We start from the raw sequence: 25,209 nt of genomic DNA, 5'->3' as shown, positions 1-25,209 counted from the left end.
TTTCTCGTTTTTTTGGATTCTTCGTTCCCCGTGGGGAGGCATGCAAGAAAAACACAAGTTTTCTTCACAAATTCAAGCGAACACTGGGTGAGTAATTGATGTACAATTGGTCAATTTGCGGGTGAAGTATTCCTTTAAGACTAATTCTTGTAGCCATTTGTGTCCAACTGGAATTCGGCTTTTAGATGTAGCTGTGAAGAATTAATCTAGACCACAAAATTACAATACAAACAATACAATACTACAACAATAAAACAGCCAATTTAATTACAGTACCTTGGTGTAATTACTGGAAACAAATGAGACCCTGGTCTCATGAGGGTGTTCAAAAATGTCTCACAGATTTAGCTGTGCGAGCACAGAAGTAACAATGTCTCCGTTTCTGTTTTCTGGCATGAAGCAATCTGCAAAATATCCTTGAACACTAGCCCGATAGCAAATAATGTCACTACTACGCTTGGATCAACTAATGCCTTACAAATAAAAGGGAAAAATATATCTGATTACCTTCCCACATCAAAACACTTAAAACGACAAGTTGGTGTTAGCTACAGCAAGAGCTGATATTCACCCCCAATATCCTGTTTGAAGACATCACATCACATTAATGGAACTGCAGTGCATACAGTATTAATGCTGCATGGAAGTGCCCTGCAGTGTGTCCGGCACCATTGGCACATTAGCTGTTATCGACGGTGTGTTCGTGGTAGATGCAATTGAAAGAGAGCACTCTCTGATTAGCAGGTTATCCTGGTAAGTGACTTATTTGATCCTATAATGTAGCTTCTTGTTATTTTTTTACCTTCACCTTTTTTTCTTCTTCTTCAATAAGCAAAACACTATACGCTCACAACACCAGTACAAAGTTCAAACATGTAATCATAGACTGACTAGTCATTTCTAGGGCTGGGCAATATGGCGATATGCATAGTCAAAATGTCTATCGTATTTATTTTTCAATACATTTAGTGTTGCACTCGTTTTTTAAATGAGAAAATACTCAGTACTTCTCATTTGTCAAGTATTTAATTACAAAATGTACAACAGTAGAAAAAGGTTTTACCATGTAGTTACTACATATAGACTAATCATATATTATTTTTATATATATACGTATATACACACAAAAGAAAACCTACGCTACGTCGTGATATATATCGTTATCGAGATATGAAATGACCTATGACCTATATCATGATAGAAGATTTCAGCCATATCACCCAGCCCTAGTCATTTCCTCTTCGGTTAAATGTGATGAAGATCAGGATTCTATCATGTTAAATGCCTTATAGTCACTCAGAAAAATATATGAACTGCATGGAAGGCTGGGAGAATCACAATCATTAACATACTGTGCAAAAAAAGGGTTACTTGTTCCGCTCAGAGCCCAAAGACACCCACAAGCTTCATTACATCTCAACCTGATGAAGACTATTAAATAACAATTCAATTTCTTGGAATGAACTCAGATCAATCTCACCACAAAAATAAACATGAATAGTGCGAGAACACACCCGTCAGGAAACTGCTCTGTGCACCTGGCTGGATACGCTGATTAAATAGCAGCATCCCATGATAATTAAAACCTCTTTAACTGTATCCAAGACACTTGAAGTGCTTTCAAATCCAAGACTTTTTTTTTAAGGAACAGCAGACATCCCACAAACAGCCCTTTTGCCAGCAGGTACCAGCAAAAACTGCTTTGATGATGATGATGCAAGAGAGGGAGCAGGAGGGGGGCGTTCAGCGGGGGTAAATTACCTGATGGTGGGTTGGTCGAGGGCCCGTAGCAAACTGGTGGGGGAGGGAGGAGAGGTCCAGCAAGGAGATTGAAGCAGTGATGGCAAAAAGCGGGGAGAAGAAAGAGCATAAGAGAGACACAGAGATAAGATGAGCGATGGGGGCAGATGCTTGAAAATACAGTACAAAACCACAGAGCAACAAAGCTTTAGAGACACGTGATGCAGCTCTCAGACCCAAGTCCACGTGTGTATTTGCAAATATTAGCTTTAAGTGATTCCTAATTGTGAAACAAAGAAAGGAATATAATTTGTATGCTTTGAGGCATACTATAGTGGGATTAAGATAATTTCCGGTTTCCTATGTGGCAAACACACTGTAGCCACACAGTTTAAAACAAGACTTAAGCCCATGGATGTGTATACACACACACTGACCGAGGTCTGGTTAGCTTTGCTCTATAGATGGGGGCTGGGCAGGAGCCAGGCAAGATTAATAAATAAATGTTTACTAGGTGTGTGTGTGTGTGTGCGTGTGTGTGTGCGTGTGTGTGCAGGGAATGCTGGCAGAGAAAATATTATATTTAGAAATCTCTTACTAGGCCTGTTGTGGCGCAAGATTTTCACAAAAGGTGTTAGTGACCTTTACGTGGCTTTCCTTAGGCTACACTAAACAAAAAGTGTAACACAGAGCAGCTTGACTTTATATAAATAATGTAAACAAACATTGATAATTTAAACTAAGATAACATAGACACAGGGAACAAGCTTTTAACTTTTATGTTGTGCTCCTACCCCACCTGGACAGGGCTGTAACAAACGGAAATAAATGACACCAGTGTAGACTCATGTCCCATATGCCACCGGTGATACAATACCACCGACCACAACAAGCCTATGAGGGGCCTTTAAGGAGACAACGAAGGAGACCTCATTAAAAAAAACAAATTTAAAGTGCCTTACTGCCATGAGCAGATTTAGATCGGTCAACATTTCTGGAGCTCTTTGCGACTTCTGAACACCAGGACCCTCCATCACTGACTCAATCAAACAGGGCTCCAGAGTGCGCATATGCGACCAAAAATCTGTCAAGTGCGACTAAATATTTTCATTGGTTGCACCGGTGCGCCTGATATTTACCAGGTCTGTCTCTGTGTGTGTATGTGTGAAACCGCGCCCTGTACTCCTCTCGAGCAACATCACAACCATAAAACATACCGGTAGTTCGAAATGAAGAAAACTACTGATAATTTTTTAGTCAAGAAAAATGCTGTGGTGCCCGGCGTTACACCTGTCCCCAGCCCTGAACGGCCCTGCCCAGACCCGTCATCAGCGGCGGAGGTTACCACGAACTAATCTGTCACCCCTGTTCCCGGTAAGATGCCTAATTCTGATCAGAGGCGCTGGATTCATTTCAGAAGTGGGCCAAAAAGTGTGTGTGTGACACTGTAGGCTACATTTAATAACATGAGACAACTTCACCGCTTATTTCTTCTCTGCTCCGATGATCACCAAACAGCTGATCTGCTCTGAGCGCAACTGTTTCTCGGTCACTCGACCCCTCGCGCACACATTACGCTCCTCTTACTGTATACCAACGTAACTTATTACACGGCTTCGTTGAATTCTCGTTTCTTGCATTTTACACATTTTCTTCATCTGCTCCCGTTCGCAAATCAGGAACGAGGGCATAGCGTGTGTGGGGGGGGGGCAATGGCCCCTTGGAACCCCTTACTTCCAGCGCCCTTCTGATCCAAGATCTTTGGTGGAGATGGCCTGATCCGACTCAAAAACATTTATCTGAACCTTTATTCCTGGTAACAATCATTTACATCATTGTGTTAAGAAATTGTGTAGGCCTATGGGAACTGACAAAAAAAGGTAACATTTTAAATGTATTATTTTGGAGCCAAAAGGCGCAGTGAAAAATGTTGTGCTGGAGCACCTAAATGAAAAAGTTAAAATGCACCAGTGCAACCAATGTAAAGAGTAAGTCTGGAGCCCTGCAGTCACAGTAAACCACAAACTGTTTGGGTACTTGGAGGCAGGTGTGCTGTAAATCGAAGACCAGAGGGACACTCACCGGGCGACTTTGTGGCTGTGCATTCATTGGCTGTGTCTGGGGAGAATACACTAGAGGGGCGGAAACAGCATTTTGTCCAGGGTTGTATGGAGACTGTCAAAAGAAGAAAAGCAAAGACAGACAAGAGAAGGAGAGGGTTCATTATAATACAGACCAGGAACTGTGCCGAAATCAGTCACTAGTCTTTTCATTAAGACATTTCACAGACCAGTTCTAACTTTAACGATACACCGCCAATACTAACATGGATGTTGCTGGGAGAAAATGTTTTCGATTTGGGGTTTATGTGCTGCGCAAAGATAATTGGTACCCTCCAGGACTGCAAACCCTGTGTTGCTTTATTCCTCATCTAGTGTGCAGCGGAGCTAGGCAGAGTTGGGTTTAAGCAGATCTGCTTACTCTACTCCAAGCTGCTGCTGGTATGGTGGTGATAATTTAAGTTTGTGCTGGCTGACAAGACGATCTATAGAATGCTGGTGTGAGAGGCTACAGCTGCTTCAGGGTGAGGCAGTGGGCCATTAGGCTATAACGGTGAAGTGGAACAACTGGATTCCTCGAGAGCATGGTCACATACTTTCAGAGAAGCCGAGTCACGGAGACGACATGCTTGTGAACGAGAGCGGAACAGCGGTCCGAGATGTCGGCATCACAGTAGCAGTGTCACTGTCTGACAATGAGTTAACGATGAACCCGTTACATAGATTTACCACTGTATTTATTTCGTTTTTTTTCCTAATAATAAAGTGTAACCAGATGATGTGATGAAGTCTTAATCATAGAAGGGTGATGTGTGGGTGAAACTTTCTTCCCATCATGCGCGTTCCTGACTTATTTCTGTTGTGTTTTGGTCCTTTGAATTTGCCCTATTCTATCTCCATCACGTGTGTATAGATCTCATTGTAGTTACGGACGGAGAAGGAAGTCCCTTTAAGTTTTCTACCATGTATAATTAACCCTTACCTGACCCCAACCATCTCTAATCCTAATTAATGAAATACTCTCTTACCAAAATCCAAGCTAATCACTTTGCTTCTGCCCTTAACCCTGGTAGAATACACAAGTTAACACCCACATACCCTTTTAAAACGTATTCCCAATCCTGATTAATTATTTCCCACTTTGCCTTTCCACACAGCTTTCACCCCAGCATGACTGGCAATGCTTTCAAATGTTAAACTGATGGTGTTGAAGCTTCGCAGAGGACTGCAGGGCTCACAGATCTGGCTCCAATATGTTTAAAAACAGACCTGCACATTTTGAATTTAGGTTGAGCAAATGATCGTATATCATAAACCTCGTGGTGAAATAGTGATCATGACTGTCAGGTGATTCATGTGGCGTGGTTTTACCAATAGGGCGGACACAATGTAGTATATCCTCCCACAGTGACACAACCTTTTGCAGCTGACAAACCAGACAATGATCAGTGACAGTTGGCTCTTACATCAAAACATTAATCAATGTAGGTGGTTAGTACCACAACCTCACAGCAAGAAGGTTCTGGGTTCAAACCCATGTTCTCCCATTTGTTCGCTCCAGGGGCTCTGCTTTCCTCCCATAATCTTAAGGCTAACAGGTCATGTCAATTCAAATGCGTTTCTCCATATATGCATCAGCCCTGAAACCTAATCAGGATATACTATTTATCTCCATTCTGCCACATGCATGCTGGGCTTGCCCTCTCCAGACCCTTATCAGGATTAAACAGGTGCTGTATAGAGACTATAGTAGATGCATGTTTGTCTATAGGCACCAGTGCATAGAGATTGATACATTAATCTGAATTGCATTCAAATAATACAATTATGCACACATGGCTTACTGCTGTATTAAAGCAATGTAAAAGAAAAGGGACAAACAGAAAAACAACACGTGTAAGAAGCTGATGTAAGAAAAGACAAATAACACACGTCAGGGGCCGGTGATATGGGCAGAAATAATATACAAAATATCAGCATTATCTCAAAATAGACAGTCAAAAAGTTTAACTTGTGTTCATCCAAATTATTTTTTTCTAGAACAAAAATCTAAAAGATTTTGAAAAAGAAATTGTGCTCACAATGTTACACTGTGACAAGTTTTGGTTTAAAAAATAACTTCTCATTCATTTAAACATGTAAGTCACAACATATTTATGTGACATTTTGTCATGATGTGATTGTATTGCTGAAATGATAATTCTAGAGTAGCATTGCCACCAAGCCAGAACACAAGTCATAAAAAGCAAAGGGGACAAATTGACAGATCAAACATGAATACGCAGAGAGGTTTACGGCGGACACAGTGATAAACTCACCCCTCCGCCTGTCTCCCAGCCCTTAGGGTAGCGATATGGGGAAGCTGTGGGTAGTGATACCTGAGAGAGCCCCGGGGAGTGGGCATGACCGGGCGGGGTGCCCGCCAAGTTGGGGTGTCCCTTTGTGATGTCGTGAGCAGTGTAAGGAGGGCCAGCATGCCTGGGTACCTGCATTACATAAAAACAGTACGGTTAGACAGATACACTTTATATCAGACTGATGCACACACACACTCAAAATGACGTAGAGGAGGAACAGGAGAGGCAGAATTCCACAGGTCATTAGTCCTCCCTCCTGCTGAGGAATGTAAATTAAGCTAAAGCTCGAGGATTAGCCGCTGTATGTGTGCAGAGGTTGAGACCTGTGCTATGGATGGGTGTTGAGAGCCTGCAGGGTGGCTCTGGCCTCTGCCTGCAGCCTGCTGTGCCCAATTATGCTGTGCAAGGATGTCTGGGCAAAAGTGGGTCAAGTAATCATATTACAATCCCACTCATCTGTGATAAATAAGAGTGCACCTGATACAATAGATACGACCGAGTCATGCTTAACAAGCCTCCTTCAATATGGGCAGGGAGAGAGGAGATTTGACTCAGCTCTGAGCCTGTGGTGTGGCAGCCAGGATGGGCCTTGGCTGCTGCAGCTGTGGGCTGGCACAACTGCAGGTGCTGCAGCAAGCCTGACACACCAGGGAATGAGACAGGATACTGCAGGAAGAAAGCAGGAGGTACTGAGACAGAGTCAGCCTGGAAAGCTGGGCAATCCACCTCTCTCTCCAGGGCCTTTTTTTTTTTTTTATCTCTACGCACCCTGGCCGTTAAAGCTTTTACAGCTCAAGCAGTAAAGATCTACAAAATGAGATTGTATTTAAATCTACAGGCAATATTCTGTACAGTCTCTATAGTACCAATCCCTGTCTGCATCCCTCCATCTTCTATGTGTGGCCCACTTCCCTCAGATGACCTGGGATAAAGCAACTAATCTAGCCGCTGTTGCCAGGGGAGGAGCCTGCTCTGCTTCAGGCGAGTGAGTGATTCTGAGGACATACAGAGTGATGGGATGGGGGAGGGGAGGCGAGAGGCTGTATGGGAGCTGTACATGAGGGGAAGGGGGAAAAAAAGAGTGTACAAGCCCCACATCCACTGCAGAGAACAACTGTTTCATGCCATGGGCACGGTTTATTTCCACCAGTGTCATCATTGTTGCAGCCCAACGCCTTAAAACGAGGATAGAAAATCTCATAAAATCGGCAGCGATTCCAGTACTGTTGTTTTAACAGTGGATAAATAAGCTCCAAGCATACAGTGGCTTTTCTTGTGCAATGTGCAAGCTACCTTCTGTATATCAGAAATCATATCATCACTGAAAGCATTTCTTTGTGGCGTCAAATAATCAAAGTGGCGTTTCTACGGCAAACTACAGTGCTCGTAAAAAAGATTGTAAAAATGAAAGCACGATGGGAGCTAACAAACACACGAGTCGATATTTCCCCACAAATGACCGCTACAATGTTAGAATTAAAACGTTGGGGAAGCCTCAGCGAGCGCCGTGACTGTATTTATTGTGTCATTTTTGTGTGAGGAAAATCAATAAAATGTGAAGTGAAAAGGGAAATCAATATTCCTGTCTTCTAATTTTTGTAGTGAACATTTAATAGTAGGATTGCCGATAATCAGTATCTTACAAAGCCCTTTAACAAATCACTAGCACTCCAGATAAATGCACATTGGGCTTATCAGAGAGGAGAAGCCCAGAATGGTGCAGCAAAGCACTGAGGGTCTGCGAGCAGCAGCAGCAGCAGTGCTCAACATGGATCGTTGTACAGTACGATGCCCACTTGCAGATGGTGTCTGCCATGTCCTCAGAGGAAAGGGAGGATGCCATTTGGGGATTTGTCTTTGGGGGGATACAGTAGGTGTGGCCGGTCACTGACGGGACAATAAATGCCCACCCCCAGAGTTCAGCCAAGGACAGCATATGAAAGCAATTTCTTTCTCTGACCAAATCTAACAGTCTTCCTGAGGCCCCTAGCTGAGTTATGTGAATATTATTATGACAAAGATCACATACAGGAAATGTTAATTAACTCCTGAAGGAGACGATGAATGGCAAAGGTCCCCTGAGGTGACAAAGTTCCACAGCAGACAGATCACAGCATTTTGTCTTTACAAGCATGCATTCTTCTTTACGTAATAAAAAGAAAAAACACAAATGCATGTTTACAGTGCCTGTAAAAGCTATTCAACCTCGCCCAGAGATTTGTTTACACTTTAAAAAAATATAGCATTTTCAAAACAATCTGTCACACAATGTTAAAAAAACATTCTTAAAAAAAATAAATAAATCATAGGCTGAATAGTTTTACAGGCACTGCCATCTTGCATGGTATGACATATTTAAAACGCAACACGCATTCAGTTGCCAGTTTATCAGGTACACTTGAAGGGGTTTACACTTGAAAACGAATGCAATAAATCCTACCTTCATAAAGGTTACAATGTTCTTAGGAGGAAACTGGTGCGTTTCTCCTGCACTGAACTTCAGTTGGGCGCTCTGCCTCAAAAAAACAGCAATGTCTGTGGCACTCTGTGGTCAGGTCAAAAACAGCAAAAAGAATCACCTCATGTGTTGATGTTTTTGGGGTTGGCATGAAGCCTACATCAAAGCATAATTATAATGGTTATAATGTTCTGAGAGGAGTTTCTAATATTGTGTCCACCCTATTTATATCAATGAGGGTAGAATGAATATTAGAAACCCCTCTCAGTGAGATGCAATGCAGTTCAACGGCTCCAAAAAATTACCATAAAGTTAAATCAACATCTCCATTAAACAGTTTAAACAAAAACTTAACACTGCAACCCTCATGTAGGTAGTGTTGCATAACACTGCAGTAGTTTTATAGCCAGGTGTACCTAATAATCTGGCAACTGAGTGTTTGTTTTTGGTACAGTCATGGTCAAAGTGTATGCAAATTACATCCGGTCCGTATTTTAGATAGGAGTCTTATGTGTGTGTATTCTGTATCTGAAGTGTGTATTTTCTGTACATGCACTGCAGCATACCGTTGGATGTGTTTGTGAGAAGGGCTGTGTACAGTGACTCACGCTGTAGACAGCAGCGACTCCAGGCTGTGTGGGGAAGATCCGGTCGTCCAGTGATGGCTGAACCCGTGGGATTCTGGAGAGAGGTGGGTTAAGGAAAACTCTAAAAGACAACTGGGGCCAGTTGCAGAAACCTACTAGTCTTGGCCTTAGACTCGTCTTAGATTGTCAGGTTAGACTAGTCTAATTACGCCTGTCGGTTGCATAAATATTAAGACTTAATTTGAGAGCTTTGTTGCTATGGCAACAATCTGTTAGAAGGTCCGTTAGCTAACTATTTCAACTGTTTATCATTACTTTTAGCTATTTGTTAGCTGACTGTTTCAACTGTTTACTCATAACTTTTTGGGATTCTTGTACCATATTCTTGAAATGTTTCTGAAAATCTTTAACGGTTCTAACAACCGTTGGATTTATGCTGTTTAACTTTTTGTTATTTTCTCCCATACTTGGTGTGGTGTTGCATCCGACATTTTCTCTTCTGTAAAGTGTCTTATTTAGCCCATAATGCATTTAATGACACGCTAAGCCAGTTTTTACATTAGTCGCTCATAGGGAAGCTTTATGCAACCGGTAAATTTAAGTGTTTATAGCACGTCTGACTTTAAGTTATGTTTAAGACAAAGACTTGGTACATTTTTATGCAACTGGCCCCACTGAAAAACAGTTTCATGCTAGATAAAAGTTCCTCATCGGGTAAGATTCCTGTCATATTTTATGTATTTATGTAAGACACAGTGTTAAAATATTGCTGACTAAACCACATGAAGAGACTTGATATAGTTTGTATGCAAGTTCCCCATTTAGCAAAACACTCTGCTGAGATTACCTCATTCGTCACTTCGATGTTTTTATGCCTTTAGCTGATTCAGATTCCAAAGGGCTTTCCTCAAGCCCTAATGGCTCTGTAGTTTGATTTCAAGGATCCCCCAACCACCCCACCCCGCCCAAAATGCCCCGACTCTGAGAGTACACTGTGTACCTTCACCATTTTGCAAGAGTTAAAGGGAAAATCTGAAATGGATTTTTTCTCTGGACCACTTCAGGCAATGGGACAGACAGAGCAGCAGATTAGACAACTGCAAGCTATGGAAAAGCAAAAGCTACAGCTTCATTCAATATTAATTCTCTATTCTCTTTTTCTTATGGTAAAAGGTAGAATAGGAAGACAAAGAAAAAAAAAACTCCTGTCACAACACTTGTAAAAATCTATAACACTCCAGGCATTATTAATGCTTTGGGCTCCGTTTGAACAGAAACCAGAACAGAAGATAACTTTAGGGCTTCCGAAACATGCAATAATGAGACAATCACTCAGATGTTAAGAGGAGACAAAAGAGGGAATGTGCAATAGCCACATAGAAGAGGGAAGCCCTGTGGTTAGTAACCTGCTCAGGCAGTTGTCCATGACCGACAGTCTCACACACACACATGGTCACATGGTTTAAGGGAAACCAAATGTCTGGCTTTCTTCCTTTCACACAAATCACGCCTCCATTTCCCCTGAGGGAAGGGTTATGCTAGAAAAGAAGTAGGTCGTACGATGTGTTGTCCGGCCACGACGTATAGCAAAAGTGTTTGGAGTTGTTCAGAAAGGCCACACTCAAAAGGTGGGCTGAAAAGCCAGCCGTCACAGTTAAAAACTGGGATATCAGCGCAGATGTTCAGACACTCTCTCCGGGAAGAAATTCATGGTGTTGCACTCAGCTGTTCACATAAAAAGTACCACAAATAGTTGTGGAACAAATGAAGAAAAAGAGAGCTGAGAGAGAAGTTTAAACCCAGCATACTTCCTAACCTCCGCACAGCTGGCCAATCAGGCCGGTAAGTGGGTACGAATGTCGCATCGTAGGGTTCGGAAAGTTACAGGAATGGTTGGACGCAGCCTCCCCGCTAATCCTACGTCAGAAAGGTGTGTGGGGAGGAAAGGGTTTTCTAAAGGTATTCCGACCATCCGAAAAGCTGTTCTGACGGCGTAAACTGGCCCTTTAAGTCAGTTTACTCTGCTCTCGCCTGTAGGGCCCCCTGCCAGCACCGCTACCCGTAACCGACAACACAAGAGGGAGATAAGGAGAAAAAATAATCTTTTTAGAAAGAGGACTGCGCTTCAGAAAAGCAGAAGCACAGCAGGAAGCATTATCTGTTTCATTGCCGGGGAATTTGGGAAAACAACATGCCCACCCCCACAGACACACACCCAGCAGACATACACACAGAAATTAGGGAGTAATTAGAGGCTCTGTCTCTTCACAACTGACGTGACAGTCTAGTATTTACCATTTTTATGTTTTGCTTTGATGTGCCAAGAGCACCACGTCTTAGCAAAAACCAGAGAACCAGAGAGAAAGACTGAAAAATAATACACTAAAAGTTGTATTAGTATATATTTTCAGTGATTCGCAGATAACTTTCCATGATCTGAAAAGCCATAATGCAGTACATCCAATGCCACAAAGCACGAAGCAGTAGGTGAGAAAATGAATCGTCAGAATCACTCGCAGATGCTTCCTGACCCAGGTCTGGTGGGTGACAGACACAGGAGAGGGGGGAGCTATCAACAGTGAGGCAACGTGATCTGTCTGCTCTACATGACCGCTGGTTGGCAACTGTGTCAGGGACTGTAAACAGAGGGAAAGGCAGCAAGATGTGCACAGGTGAAGCCAGGGTTCAACCCGCTGGAGCAACGGGAACACAAATCTACCTGGAGGTCAGGGGCTGCCGTCAACAGCGGCAAAGGGTAGGAAAAGCAAACACTAAAATTATCAGATAAGATGAGACTTGTAAATCTTTCAGGGATTTTGGCAGACTTGATCTTTTAACAACCGCTGCCAACTAGCAAGAGCTTATTTAAATGGCTTAAAGCCAGCAGCATGCAGCTTTCTGTTATCTCAGAAGGCAAACACCTGTAGTCACAGCCGAATGTTGGTACGCCACAAACTAGTAGACATTCAGTACATGTCTTTAGCTGGAATAGTCTTTCATATCATGTTTTGGGGGAAACTCAGGCAATAAGGCAATACTGAACATAAAATCTATTCTAAAGCAAATCAATATTTAAGCAACCCAGCAAGAAACATATTTACTTGAAAACCAGTTTTGTTTTCCCTCTGGACAACTTGCAAATAAACTCAGTTTCTGTGCCGAAATAGGTGTTTGTTATCTGTAGCAAAATTTCACTTCAATTTTTTTGGCCTCTAATCCTGGTTAGAACGGATAGCTAGCTAGAATGGACTTCTATTTGTGCTAACAATATGATACACTTTCCACACTAAACTTAAACAGTTTCAAGATTGACTGCTGCTGGTAAAAATATCCCTTTTCACTGATATTCATCATGCACAGTCTTATCCAGGTGATCACGCTGGGAAAGACAAAATGTCCCAAGGTAAAACATCATTTATGTCAAGCCCCCCCCATGCGGGTGGCCAGCAGGTAACCAGATGGATGCAGAGACACTCCTCAGTCAAACTCTTCTGCGTGTGTGTATCAGGCACAACCATGAAAGTGGCTGACCGCACTAATTAGATATCAGTCATTAGTTTGATCTCCATTAATTTTCTGCTTGAGCAGAGAGGGCGAGCACAATGTCAACTTAAAGACTTACAACAGGGATACTGCTTCAGGGAATAGGAGCGCCAGTGTGGCGGAAAAATTACCTGCGACATCCAATTGGACCGAATTACACCAATGGTGAGATTCACATTTGACCCTCACTGCGACTGAGAAGAAATGCAGTGGTGGATTGAGTAGGGATACACCGGTACCGATATCGGATCGGACATCGGGCCGATACTGACTCAAATGGCTGGATCGGGTATCGGTGACAATGGGGCCAATCTATTCAATTCAGTTCTCTGTTTATATACTACATTTTATATACATTATATACTGGAATTTGAGTTCCTGTTGAAGTGTTGACCATTTTGTTTCTGCATTAAAAAGGTTTACAGTTGAATTTTAATTCCTGTTAATTTTGAAGATTTTTTTACCAAGTTGTTGGTGTACGATTCATTATTTTAATAATTAATAACAATTCAGTAAATTCATATCTACGTATTTACAGTATTTATTACATCTTGTTTTACGAAGTGGGGAAAGCGATGTTTAACTCAAGCCTGATGCTGCCTTACACATAAAAGAATAATCCCAGCCACTTCCACACAGAGAGGCATACAGCTCATTAATTAAACACTGGTATCGGATCGGCACTCAGTATCAGCCAATACCCGAAGCCCAAGTATCGGTATCGGGAATGAAAAAGTCGGATCGGTTCATCCCTAGGATTGAGGGTACATAAATGAACACCTCAAGGATGCAGCTATTCAAACTCAAAGGACATTTTGAAGACAGTGACCACAGATTCTTATGACAATGCAAGGCAGGAAAACCCTCACATTTCAAACAGGGTTCCTATCTCCTAAATAAGGCTCGTCTCATTTTTCATCTTCATCTCATCTGATCATTACAATACACGGATATTTTCACAACGACATGGCCATCTGCAATGAAGCGGTGGTGAGTGAGAGTGGTGTGAAAATGGTTGGCAAACGCCGCTTTGTTTCATGTACGTATCATAACAACGGCTTGTATATCCGCAGTCCTCGGTCTTCCAGTGTCCCTTTTTGAATGATGATTATAGACTAACACTACCTGCTGGTGTGGAGAGTTATTTTGTCTCACACAGGTGCAGAACGTACGTGCTAACTGGCCGTCGGCTGTAGTGTTTGCGGAGTGTTCAAATGCGACTTGTCGGCCAAGACAAAGGAGATGTGAGGCGACGCAACTGTCGGCTTTCATCGTCACTAGTTCTTTGATGTCGGCTTGGTGTTTCTGGGCCTTAAAGCAAGCCCATGCTGCTTCTTCTCCTCTTAGGAGCTTCAGCCACTCCTACTTGTCCCTTGACTCTACAGTGACCTGTAAGCCTCATTTAGGAGGGGGGGGAGCTGCAGCGGCGCCTGCTTCATCATTAGCTTACTGTAAAGCCACTAATGTGCTGAGTGTGTGTGAGAAAAAGAAAGGGGAAGACAGGAGGAAATACAGCCTTACAAATAGCAGGGGTGTGATCGGGAGGATGATACAGCTCAATAAACTGTAATCTGCTATTACTGATTAAATTAATGAATCACAGCTGTGTATTTAACAACCTCAAGCCCTGAATGAATCGTGTGAAACTTCCAAGAAAAAAGAGGCAAGAGAGGGTCAGAGTGAGAGGCGAGCTCTGTTTTTGCTGAGCTACCTGCTCTGTAGACAAATAGCACCTAAATCAAAACAGCAATGTTTGTGCTGCCATATAATAACACATTGCCACGGCAACAAAACGTCTTGTGTCGCATAAATATGGTATACGTTTAAAAATACCGTGCTTCCTTTGAATGACACGGGCTACCTGGAAATCTCAGTGCAAGTGGAGAGAGCACAGGAAGTGAGTGGAGACAGCCCAGATGGTGCAGACACAAACCCTCCTTCTCCCTGCTGGCCCACTGGCCACTCTTTACACACACACACACACACACACACGCACACACAAAGCTCTCACTGCCTGCCTGCTGTTGCTGAGACTGCTCTTTCACTACAGTGCGAACGATAGGTGGTAGGATGGTGGATTTAACTCTATAATGGTGCGCTCACACGAAGAGCGAAGCGAACTTTTGTCGGAGTGCGATTACATACAAAGTCAATGCAAAGACGCGAATAGACATGAATTTGCGCCAGGCGCGAATTTCACGTATTCGCACCATTCGCATGAGTTACAATTCAACTTGAGCGAGACATTTGCGTGATGCTGTGTCGCAAAAGCCTATCAGCGTTGAGATTCTCCTCCTGTCGTCACTGACGTTCTGTTGCTGTTGAATCAGAAATGGAGGAAAAAAATATTGTAGCAATCTGTGGTCACCCAGAGCTACGATAGTACATCGTATTTGTACATAGACCAGATGAAACTCTGTGTATAAATATATGTGTATAAACCACAGTCTGTCTGTGGTATAACCAACAACATCGCTGCCGTATTTATGCCTTGCTGACGTTATCTTGAGTGTTGATGGAGCAACTGCATAGCCTGGCACTGATCGATCCAAACTCCATTCAGAAAACAAGCATTTTAAAATGTGTTTGCTTGTCATCTTGCGGACAGACCTGACAAAGCATGAATTCAGATTTTTTACACATCATCATTATTATGTAGTTATTTCGTCATCCTTTTGATCTGCTTATTGCAATTAAATCACAGCACAATCTGTTTATTTTGGGTTCATACCGCAGTAGCGACGTGTGGCTTGCTAGATACAGTCAGTGCAATGGCACTGTATGTGAATACAGCTCGCCAACGGCAGATGTTATGAGCCCACACACGACAGCGTTGGGTTTTCCGACATATCTGGGACTTCCACAACATGTACAAAGCAACACCAGCGGTTATGTCTTCCACTTGATGGCGGAAATTGCTATGAGACAAGCGCCTTCTCCTCTCTGGCACGTCTAGCGCGAATGTACACAAATGATACCGGCGGTTCAACTCGCGCGAGTGAAGCGAGGCGAAAATTCGCTTCTCTCTTGGTCTGAACACAGCATAACAACCCAAATCTTAAGCAACAATAGCTCTGGATTTCTGCAGCGTAAACTGTGATTGGTTTTTAAGATTAGGGAAACAGGCAGTCAATCTGCACTTTAACAAGGAGGTAGATGCAGAAACAAATGTAAATACCAAAAATACCACCGGCTCTTACAGGAATGAATAAAGTTCAAGTTGCCCTCTTATTTGGGTTTCAATTAAAAGGACTTTGATCACGATAAAGAAATGATGATGACATGGAGAAGCCTGAGACGGTTACACATGGCCTGCGCTGAGAGGGCTTCTCTTCCCATTTATTGGAAAGCTGGTCCTAATATGTTATAATCTGTGTAGGTCCAGTCTGCTGGTCTCATTCCTCCAAATGATGATGTCTAAAGACCAAAACATATTGTGTTCTTTTGAGAGAGACATGGGAACTTTCGACATTATGTCTAGTCTGCATATTTGTTGGGAGGGCTAAACTCCATTAGCAACCGTGACGCTGTTGTGTATCCCTGAAACGCTGCCAAGGTGCGTTAAAAAAATGTGAAAACACTTCCTGTTATTTATTCAGTGACCATAGTGGACGCCAGTGACAGCTATCTTCTGTTAAACTACTTGAGCAAATATGAATTAGATGGATGGAATGTAATGATGACTTGTGTTGTTGTGGAATTGTGTCAGACACAGATGAGAAATTACGTGAGCCAAATCACACTGACCGAGAAATGTAGAATTTGCTGGGAAACAGAAACAGAAACTCAGGCCAGTAGTCAGAAACAGCAGCCAGGAATACATATCGCCTGCTTACTGGGAGCCAATTTCTTCTGAAATGTGCAACAACAGAGGACTGAAATAAATAACCAAAACACCAACAAGAACAAGGGAACAGGGACAACTGAGAGAAATGGTTGCTAAACTCTACCAGCGTTGCTTTGCGGTTTACAGTACCGCACTTACTAACCCGTTTCAATTGCACACAAATCACGTAATTGTTCGGCTGCAGTCAGTGTATTCTAACAGTACATGTAATAATGCTCCGACACAAATATTAGCACTATATTGGCAAATAGTGTAGCACTACTTGCTGACAAGTGGATGTGAACATTCTCAACTCCACTGTCGACCTCGCAGCATCCCGGTGTGGGTGGGATGGATCTCCAAACACAGAGTTCACTGCAAACACTGAGTACTGTAAGAACAGTTGAAAGCAATGGGAGTATAATCACAAAATCTCAGTTTTTCAACAATTACTGGTTGCATTTGAAAAGCGTTTTTTCTAGAGTAAATACAGGTGTTGATTCAAGATTGCGTATAAAAAAAAAACGGCCGCAATAATGTGTAAATGTCACTTGAGATGAAAACGCCGGGAGAGCTCTGACAGTGTGCAGAATGTCTTCCTCATCAGGCCACTCCCTCCTTGGAAAGAACAGTCCTGCATGCTGGCTCATAACAACTCAGCAGTTTATTTATAACAGCCCACGGTGAGTATGCTCATGAGAATATCTTCTCATGCAGGCTGCACACACCTGTCCTAAAATACAGGACCACGGTGCTGTGTGACCCACCAGCTGGGTACATACGTTACGTAAAAAGATATCTCCTAACTTAATACCGGCTGTGACGGCACGCCTGGCTCGCAGGTTGAATTCAACTTTACTGCTCTTTATTGACACAATGCTGTCATCTGTTTGCCCAAACGTTCCTGTTAAACCGTGACGACAAAAAAAAGTTGTGAGAAAGGGGAAAAGGAGTGAGCGTCTTCAAAGAGAGATGAAAGTGCTGGACCATGAAAAGCTGGGGGGTTGGAAAAAGGGGTGCCCAGGGAGACGAGCAGGGGGGGGAATGGGGGAGAAGCCCTCAGTTTTCTCAGCTGGGTCGGCGGTGGGGAGAGGTGAGCTGTGGGGGGATGGAAGGAAATGAGGGAGGGCTGAGGCAGGCTGGGTGACCTGGGCCTTTTGTTGGCAGATGGTGGGAAGCGCCACCTTGGCCTCTCGCTCTGAATGCTAAGCAGCGCTGCCATTGTCTGACAAGTGCAGCAGCAGACGCATGCGCTGGGTGTTTCTCTGGCAACCAGGAACAGAAACAAACTGCCCTCCCCCCCGCCCCCAACACTGCTCACATATGCTTATCTGGACCTCTGTGCATCTCAGGACTCCACACAAACACACATGCCAACATCCTCCAAGTGGGAATTCCCATACATAGGGGAGCCCTGGCCAGACGGAGCGGAACATGCTCCGTCCATCACTCCTGACCTCAGAGGTCTAGAGAGAGAGTGAGAGGTCAGACAAGTGGCGACACTCAGAGGGTCTGTTTTCATATAGATAGACATGAAAATCAAATGCAGTGCTGTCTAAAACGGGGTCCAGGGACCAGCATGGGGACCTTGGAAATTACACAGAGGTCCCAGGACAAAGCAGACTAGTTTCCTGCAAAGACACTCATTTGATGTCGGAACAATTTGTCTTTTCTGTTAACTCCCACCTACTTTACAGATGGTTATGTAATGCAAGAAAAACAAAAAAAACTCGGACTTTTTATTATAGTGAAAGACATTCAACAATGGGCATTTAGTATAATCCAATTACTTTTCCAATTTACACCTTTATTTCTATTTTCTAACTAGGGCTGACCCGAACGCTTGGAAGTTTCGACCGTTGCCATGGTAATCGACCTGCAAATCAGGATTCGAATGCTTAGTTTTTTGTATGTAATAAAGTATAAATCCTGAAATAGCCCGTGAAATAAGGAATAATACCACAACATTATTCATATTCAACTTTAAATATTATTAGTTCTACTTAGACGGATTATTATGTGTACAGCGGCACTGTCCCGAAGCTTCGAATACCTTTGAATATTTATCACCGAAGCTTCGAAGCCCAGAAAATTTTATTCTGGAGAGTCCTATTTCTTACATTTTTTTTATGTTTATACAAGCGCAACTGTAATGCCCACATTTCCCACCTGGGATCAGGGGGGATATTTCTGATTCTGAAATTCAACAGCACCACAAACTACAAAATGACCAAACAGTTGAAACAATACCTCTTCAACAACAAAACTAATACGATTAACTTCTTAAAAGTAAGATTTATTGCATGGCCATTGCATTGGATTGAATTAAATGTACATTAGCTAGGTGAAACTGATAAACTGTCATGGTATCAGTGTACTGTTTAGTGTATTTGCCTCCAATCCCCATATGGATACAGGTGGGGACGTAATATCATATACACCTTATAGAGTATTGGATATTTTGGATTAAATTGAATTGTGTTCATGATATTATTATCTCAAACCTCTGAATGCATTCTGTCAAACAGGTGTTAAAAAGACGGATTATATCTTAATGCCATTTAAAAAAATATATATATATAGCAACCAGAATTGAATTAACCATCTTATTGTGCTATACAGCTCTCTGCCACAGGTGCGTCTTTGTACATTTAACAGGGACAAAGTTACTCCTACATCAGTGGATCAATAGCCACAACTTCATTAAGAGGGGTCAGAAATGCCATAATGTAGAACAAAATCAGACGGATCACTTCTAAAGCTAAGCTAAGCAAGAGTGAACAAACCAAAATACAAGCCAGATACAGCAAGTATGACCAAGAGGTGTGACATCTCCTACTTTAAAAAGAGAAATATTTACCATTATTCTAGTCATTATTATTTATCCCTATCCCTTAAACAAGACATCAATTTAGTAAATGCCGTTCTGTACTCCAACTGGTAGGCACATCACATCATACAGCTAAAAGTAGGTTAAACAAATTTCAAAAGCCTGGAGAGTCAATCAAGGACATGGCACAACAAATAAAGAGACCATTATGTTGGGTTTGCGTTGCTCATCCAACTCACAGACAACTGAAAAACATCACAACACACTGTAAAGCAAGACAGGTTTTGATACTTCCACCTGCCATAAACAGCTACTTACTGTCCCTTACAGATGTCAGAAACACAGGGCGGCTGTGATCGTGGGCGGCAGGAAATCAGGTTGAGACATAACACCCCACAGCCAAACCACAACAGAGGCTGTCAGATCACAAAAGGCACATCTCTCTGCCACTGGCAGGCAGGAAGACGTCAACCTAATCCTCTATCTCACACTACTGCCACCATGCTGTAAATAAAACAGGAGGTGACATAACCACAGTGACTTCACTCCAGCAAAAAGTAGGGTACAGCTGTATCACTGTTTACACTCAAAGGTAAAGGTGTGTTTAGGGGCAATGACAGTGCAAACCCAGCACGTTAACTAAATGGACAACAAAACAACAAAACTGCATTTTTTGAAGACAAATTTCTGGGGAGAACAAGTTTATCAGTTGATAGTAATTCATATCAAAACACATGTCAATAACAGTCAAAAAAATGTAAAGCTACTTTCTAATTTCTACATGCTGTCATCTTAAAGAGCTCACCGGCCCAGGAGGCACTGACAGACAGGCCTGTCAAGGTGCATAGTAGCACCTCTTCAAAGAGCTTAAGTCATGTGAAAAGGAGGGAAAAGGAGGAAAAAGGAGGTGCAATAATTCACCATAAACCAGGCCTTGTAGTGTACATGCTAACATCAGCCCCCAGGTCATCATCACCCTGAAATGGATGAAGCTTTACGTTGCATTCATTGACTTACTACTACCATGCTGTAAATAAAACAGGATGTGACATAACCACACCACAGTGACTTTCACTCCAGCAAAAAAAGTAGGGTGCTGGTGTGGCACTATGTACACTCAAAGGTAAAGGTGTGTTTAGGGGCAATGACAGTGCAAACCCAGCACGTTAACTAAATGGACAACAAAACAACAGAACTGCATTTTTTGAAGACAAATTTCTGGGGAGAACAAGTTTATCAGTTGATAGTAATTCATATCAAAACACATGTCAATAACAGTCAAACAAATGTAAAGCTACTTTCTAATTTCTACATGCTGTCATCTTAAAGAGCTCACCGGCCCAGGAGGCACTGACAGACAGGCCTGTCAAGGTGCATAGTAGCACCTCTTCAAAAAGATAATGTCATGTGAAAAGGAGGGAAAAGGAGGTGCAATAATTCCCATAAACCAGGCCTTGTAGTGTACATGCTAACATCAGCCCCCAGGTCATCATCACCCTGAAATGGATGAAGCTTTACGTTGCATTCACTGACTTACTACTGCATGGACTACAAAACTGCATTTTTTGAAGACACATTTCTGGGGATAACAAGTTTATCAGTTGATAGTGATTTAACAAAACAGTTCATATCAAAACAAATGTCATAAACAGTAAAAAAAAATAAAAAATGGAAAACTACTTTATAAAACATCTAATTTCTACATAACTGCTAATTTCTACATGCTGTCATCCTAAAGAGCTCACCGGCCCAGGAGGCACTGACAGGCCTGTCAAGGTGCATAGTAGCACCTCTCCAAAAAAAGTGAAAAGGAGGGAAAAGGAGGTGCAATAATTCACCATAAACCAGGCCTTGTAGTGTACATGCTAACATCAGCCCCCAGGTCATCATCACCCTGAAATGGATGAAGCTTTACGTTGCATTCACTGACTTGTGCACCTTGCTAGTAGCTCTATAGAGGCTATTCAGCTAGTAGCTGGTTGGTCACCGTAACTAAGGCTACTGCACCTTGCTAACCACCTAGCAACGGCTGAACAAAGCCGGTAACCGGTGTAGCTTTGCATATGGACGGGAGCTTCGCTTACAACCACATATAATGTCACTTTCTTCTATCATTAAATGCATTCAAGTATCTTTAAATGACAGCTATGTTTAAATTACACACTGTGGTTCCCATACACATTTTCCGTTAGCTTTGCCACCCGGCTTTGATGAGCTAGCTGTTAGCATCCTGAGCTAGCTGATTGTCCCCTCCCCTCCCAGGCAGCTCTCTCTCGCTCCAACACCACACCATCAGCCCGCAGAAACCTCCTGTTATCTACCGCTAATAAAACCAGCAGCACTGTCTTTACAAAGGGGGGAGTTAAATGCATTAAAATCACAAGTCAAAAGGATACTGAGGTGTCTGCTGCACGGCGCACGGCTGCTGCTGAGGAGGAGCTGTCGTCGGGGCTCCCGGCTGCAGAGTCAGGGTAGCCCGCAGCTGGCTGGCCGGAGAGGGACCACCACCACCACCACCTCCAGGTCCGCTGACTGCGACAGCGGCGGCGGGCTTTGGGACCACTTTCGGTGGCAAACTCATCGCAAAAAAATAATAAAATAATACCTTAATAATAATAATAAATACTGATACAAACAACGACGCCTAGCTCGCATACATGGATGGAGATTCTGTTGAAAGCAGCAGGCCCTGAATCCCCTTTAAGTGAGCTGGTTGAGTAGCAACACAACACGGTGTGTGGTTCTCATGGAGCGTCGCTGTTCGGATCCGCGGTGCTGTTCATGGGGCCGCTGCTGGAGGAGGTTTAGCCTCCCTCCGTCAGCCCGTCCGGAGCCTCTAACAAGGATCCGGGTTTTCTTTCAAAAATTAAATAATAATCGCCACGATATCTTTGAGTTGAAATCCCCCCCCTTTACTCGTGAGATCTACCTCTTCTTCTTCTCCTCGGCACGTATGTTTTCTATCATTTTTTTCCTCACAGAGATGAGAGTCTTCGCCAACATGGCGTTGTTGCGGCCGCTTCCAGCAGTCCGGGTTAGGACAGATGATTCGGCAATCCTCGGCAATCCTCGGCCACTTACGGATTCACTCGGCTCAATCAACTATACTTACGATCGGGATACCAAGTGCGAGGTTCACGTGTCCATATTGTGTTTGAAATACTGTTTTTGTTGTTTTTCTAATATGTTTATTGGGTTGTCTTATTTTCACAAACACATTAATAATAATAATAATAATAAACACTGGTACAGCTCAGATCAAAAAATGAATATAGGAGGTCATAGGACCTTTTTAAAGAAAAAAAATGGTTACTTAAAGGTCCCATATTATAAAAAAGTGAGACTTTCATGTTTTGTTTTGTTTTTACCAGTGCGAGGTTCACGTGTCCATATTGTGTCTGAAATACTGTTGTTTTTTTTCCTTTTTAAAAATTTTGTTTTTTAAAGAAAAAAAATTCTAACTTATTATATTTTGTTCTCAGAACTAGGGCTGTCAATCGATTAAAATATTCAATCGCAATGAATCGCATGATTGTCCATAGTTAATCACGATTAATCGCAACTTAATCACACATTTTGTATCTGTTCAAAATGTACCTTAAAGGTCCCATATTATAAAAAAGGGAGATTTCATGTTTTTTTATTATAAAGAAGGCTTAAGTCCTATATAAATACTGTGAAAGTATCGAAACACTCAATTCACAGGGAAATACACACACAGCCCGTATTCAGAAACTCTGCATTTGAAACAAGCTGTCAGGATTTCTGCCCATTCGTGATGTCACAAAATAGTTACTTAAAGGTCCCATATTATAAAAAAAAGTGAGATTTTCATGTTTTTTATTATAAAGAAGGCTTAAGTCCTATATAAATACTGTGAAAGTGTCGAAACACTCAATTCACAGGGAAATACGCACAGCCCGTATTCAGAAACTCTGCATTTGAAACAAGCTGTCAGGATTTCTGCCCATTCGTGATGTCACGAATATATCCCCCCACTCGGCGATCTACCTCTTCTTCTCCTCGGTTTTCGTGTTTCTTTCAAAAATTAAATAATAATCGCCACAATATCTTTGACTTGAAATCCCCCCCCACCCCCTTCCCTCATGAGATCTACCTCTTCTTCTTCTCCTTGGCGCGTATGTTTTCTATAATTTTTTTCCTCACAGAGATGAGAGTCTTCGCCAACATGGCGTTGTTGCGGCCGCTTCCAGCAGTCCGGGTAAGGACAGATGATTCGGCAATCCTCGGCCACTTACGGATTCACTCGGCTCAATCAACTAACTTACGATCGGGATACCAGTGCGAGGTTCACGTGTCCATTATTGTGTCTGAAATACTGTTGTTTTTTTCCCTGTGGATTTTTAAAAATGGAAATGAATAACTGTTTTTTGTTTACATTTTCATTTTTATTCATCATTGTTGTAGGTCTTTGGTACGACGGTACGAGTATTAGGGCCACATTGAGGAAAATAAAATAAATCTGAGATTTCGAGAATTAAGTCATAATATTACGAGAATAAAAGTCATAGTATTATGAGAATAAAATCATAATATTAGTATATATATGTATAGTAATATAGTAGTAGTAATTTTACGTGTTATTTTCTTTTTTTCTCGTAAAGTAATTACTTTATTCTAGTTATATCACAACTTTTTTTCTCGTAAAGTTATGACTTTATTCTCGTAATATTACAACTTTTTTCTTGTAAAATTATGACTTTATTCTCGTAATATTACAACTTTTTTTGTTAAGTTATGACTTTATTCTCGTAATATTACGCCTTTTTTTCTCGTAAAGTTATGACTATATTCTCGAAATCTCTGATTTCCCCCCCCCTCAATGTGGCCCCTACCTCACTGCAAATGTTTTGCGGCTCCAGACAATTTTTTTTTTTTTTTGCCTAATATGGCTCTTTTGATAGTTAAGGTTGCCGACCCGTCCTATATAAATACTGTGAAAGTATCGAAACACTCAATTCACAGGAAAATACACACAGCCCGTATTCAGAAACTCTGCATTTGAAACAAGCTGTCAGGATTTCTGCCCATTCGTGATGTCACAAATATAAAAATATTTAGACCATTTACACAGATTTAAACGTAAACATTCTAAATGTGTCCCAGTTTATTTCCTGTTGCAGTGTATGTGAATGTCATCAGCTGACAGGAAGTACACATGAACCCAAGCTGTTGCCTCGCAACGCAATTCTGTTGCAATTCCGTTGCAATTCCGTCAAAATGCGTTAAAACGCAGCGTTTCAGACAGAGGGTGAATACAAGCATATTCAGGCAGACAGTGTGAGAAAAATAAAGTTTTTTTTGAACAATACAGCATGTAAACATGTTCTAGTAGAAACACAAAATAAAAGTATGAACCTGAAAATGAGCGTGATATGGGACCTTTAAAGTAATGTAAATAAAAAAAAAAAAAAACATGTCATTGACAAATGCTAACACACAAGAAGCAAAAAAAATTAAATATTTTTAATTACATCAAGTTGCACAAATGTTTCAAGTAATTTGCCTGTATGCTTGGCCAAAAATGCTTCACAACCAGTATATAGCTATTTACACAGTATAGTTCATGGCCTGTACTCTGCACCACCAGCAGGACTAAGGATCTGTGTGTTATTAGCGCCATCTATCGTTCTTCTGGAGACTTTGCAAATCAGCAAGACAATTTTCTATTGAATTTACTGTAATTGGTTAAGTAGTGCCATCTGAGGCAGTGGATACTATCTCTGTGCAACCAAAAGATGTGTGTGTATGTGGCTGTGAGTTCAAGCAACTAAACAAATTGTGGAC

General features: G+C 42.0%; 1 protein-coding gene across 24 annotated transcripts in view; it reads right to left on the bottom strand.

Moving 5' to 3' along the window:
- eif4g3a (eukaryotic translation initiation factor 4 gamma, 3a) overlaps positions 1-22,443 on the bottom strand; it is a 65,987-nt gene extending 43,544 nt beyond the window's left edge. For 16 of the 24 annotated variants that reach the window (XM_074639485.1, XM_074639495.1, XM_074639528.1 and 13 more), the window contains exons 1-6: positions 21,798-22,130; positions 9,182-9,296; positions 8,598-8,702; positions 6,119-6,286; positions 3,823-3,915; positions 1,762-1,794 (exon numbers count right to left, since the gene is read on the bottom strand). In XM_074639485.1, the coding sequence (XP_074495586.1) occupies positions 1,762-1,794; positions 3,823-3,915; positions 6,119-6,286; positions 8,598-8,702; positions 9,182-9,296; positions 21,798-21,982 (699 nt within the window). In that variant the 5' untranslated portion in view covers positions 21,983-22,130. Of the gene's footprint in view, positions 1-1,761; positions 1,795-3,822; positions 3,916-6,118; positions 6,287-8,597; positions 8,703-9,181; positions 9,297-21,797 lie in introns of all 24 variants that reach the window. The other 8 variants (XM_074639624.1, XM_074639657.1, XM_074639633.1 and 5 more) reach the window with 4 other exon arrangements.
- Positions 22,444-25,209: the final 2,766 nt, after the last annotated feature.

Source organism: Sebastes fasciatus, chromosome 1, assembly GCF_043250625.1.
Source record: "Sebastes fasciatus isolate fSebFas1 chromosome 1, fSebFas1.pri, whole genome shotgun sequence".
Lineage (NCBI taxonomy): Eukaryota > Metazoa > Chordata > Actinopteri > Perciformes > Sebastidae > Sebastes > Sebastes fasciatus.
This window is presented reverse-complemented; position numbering and strand designations above follow the sequence as displayed.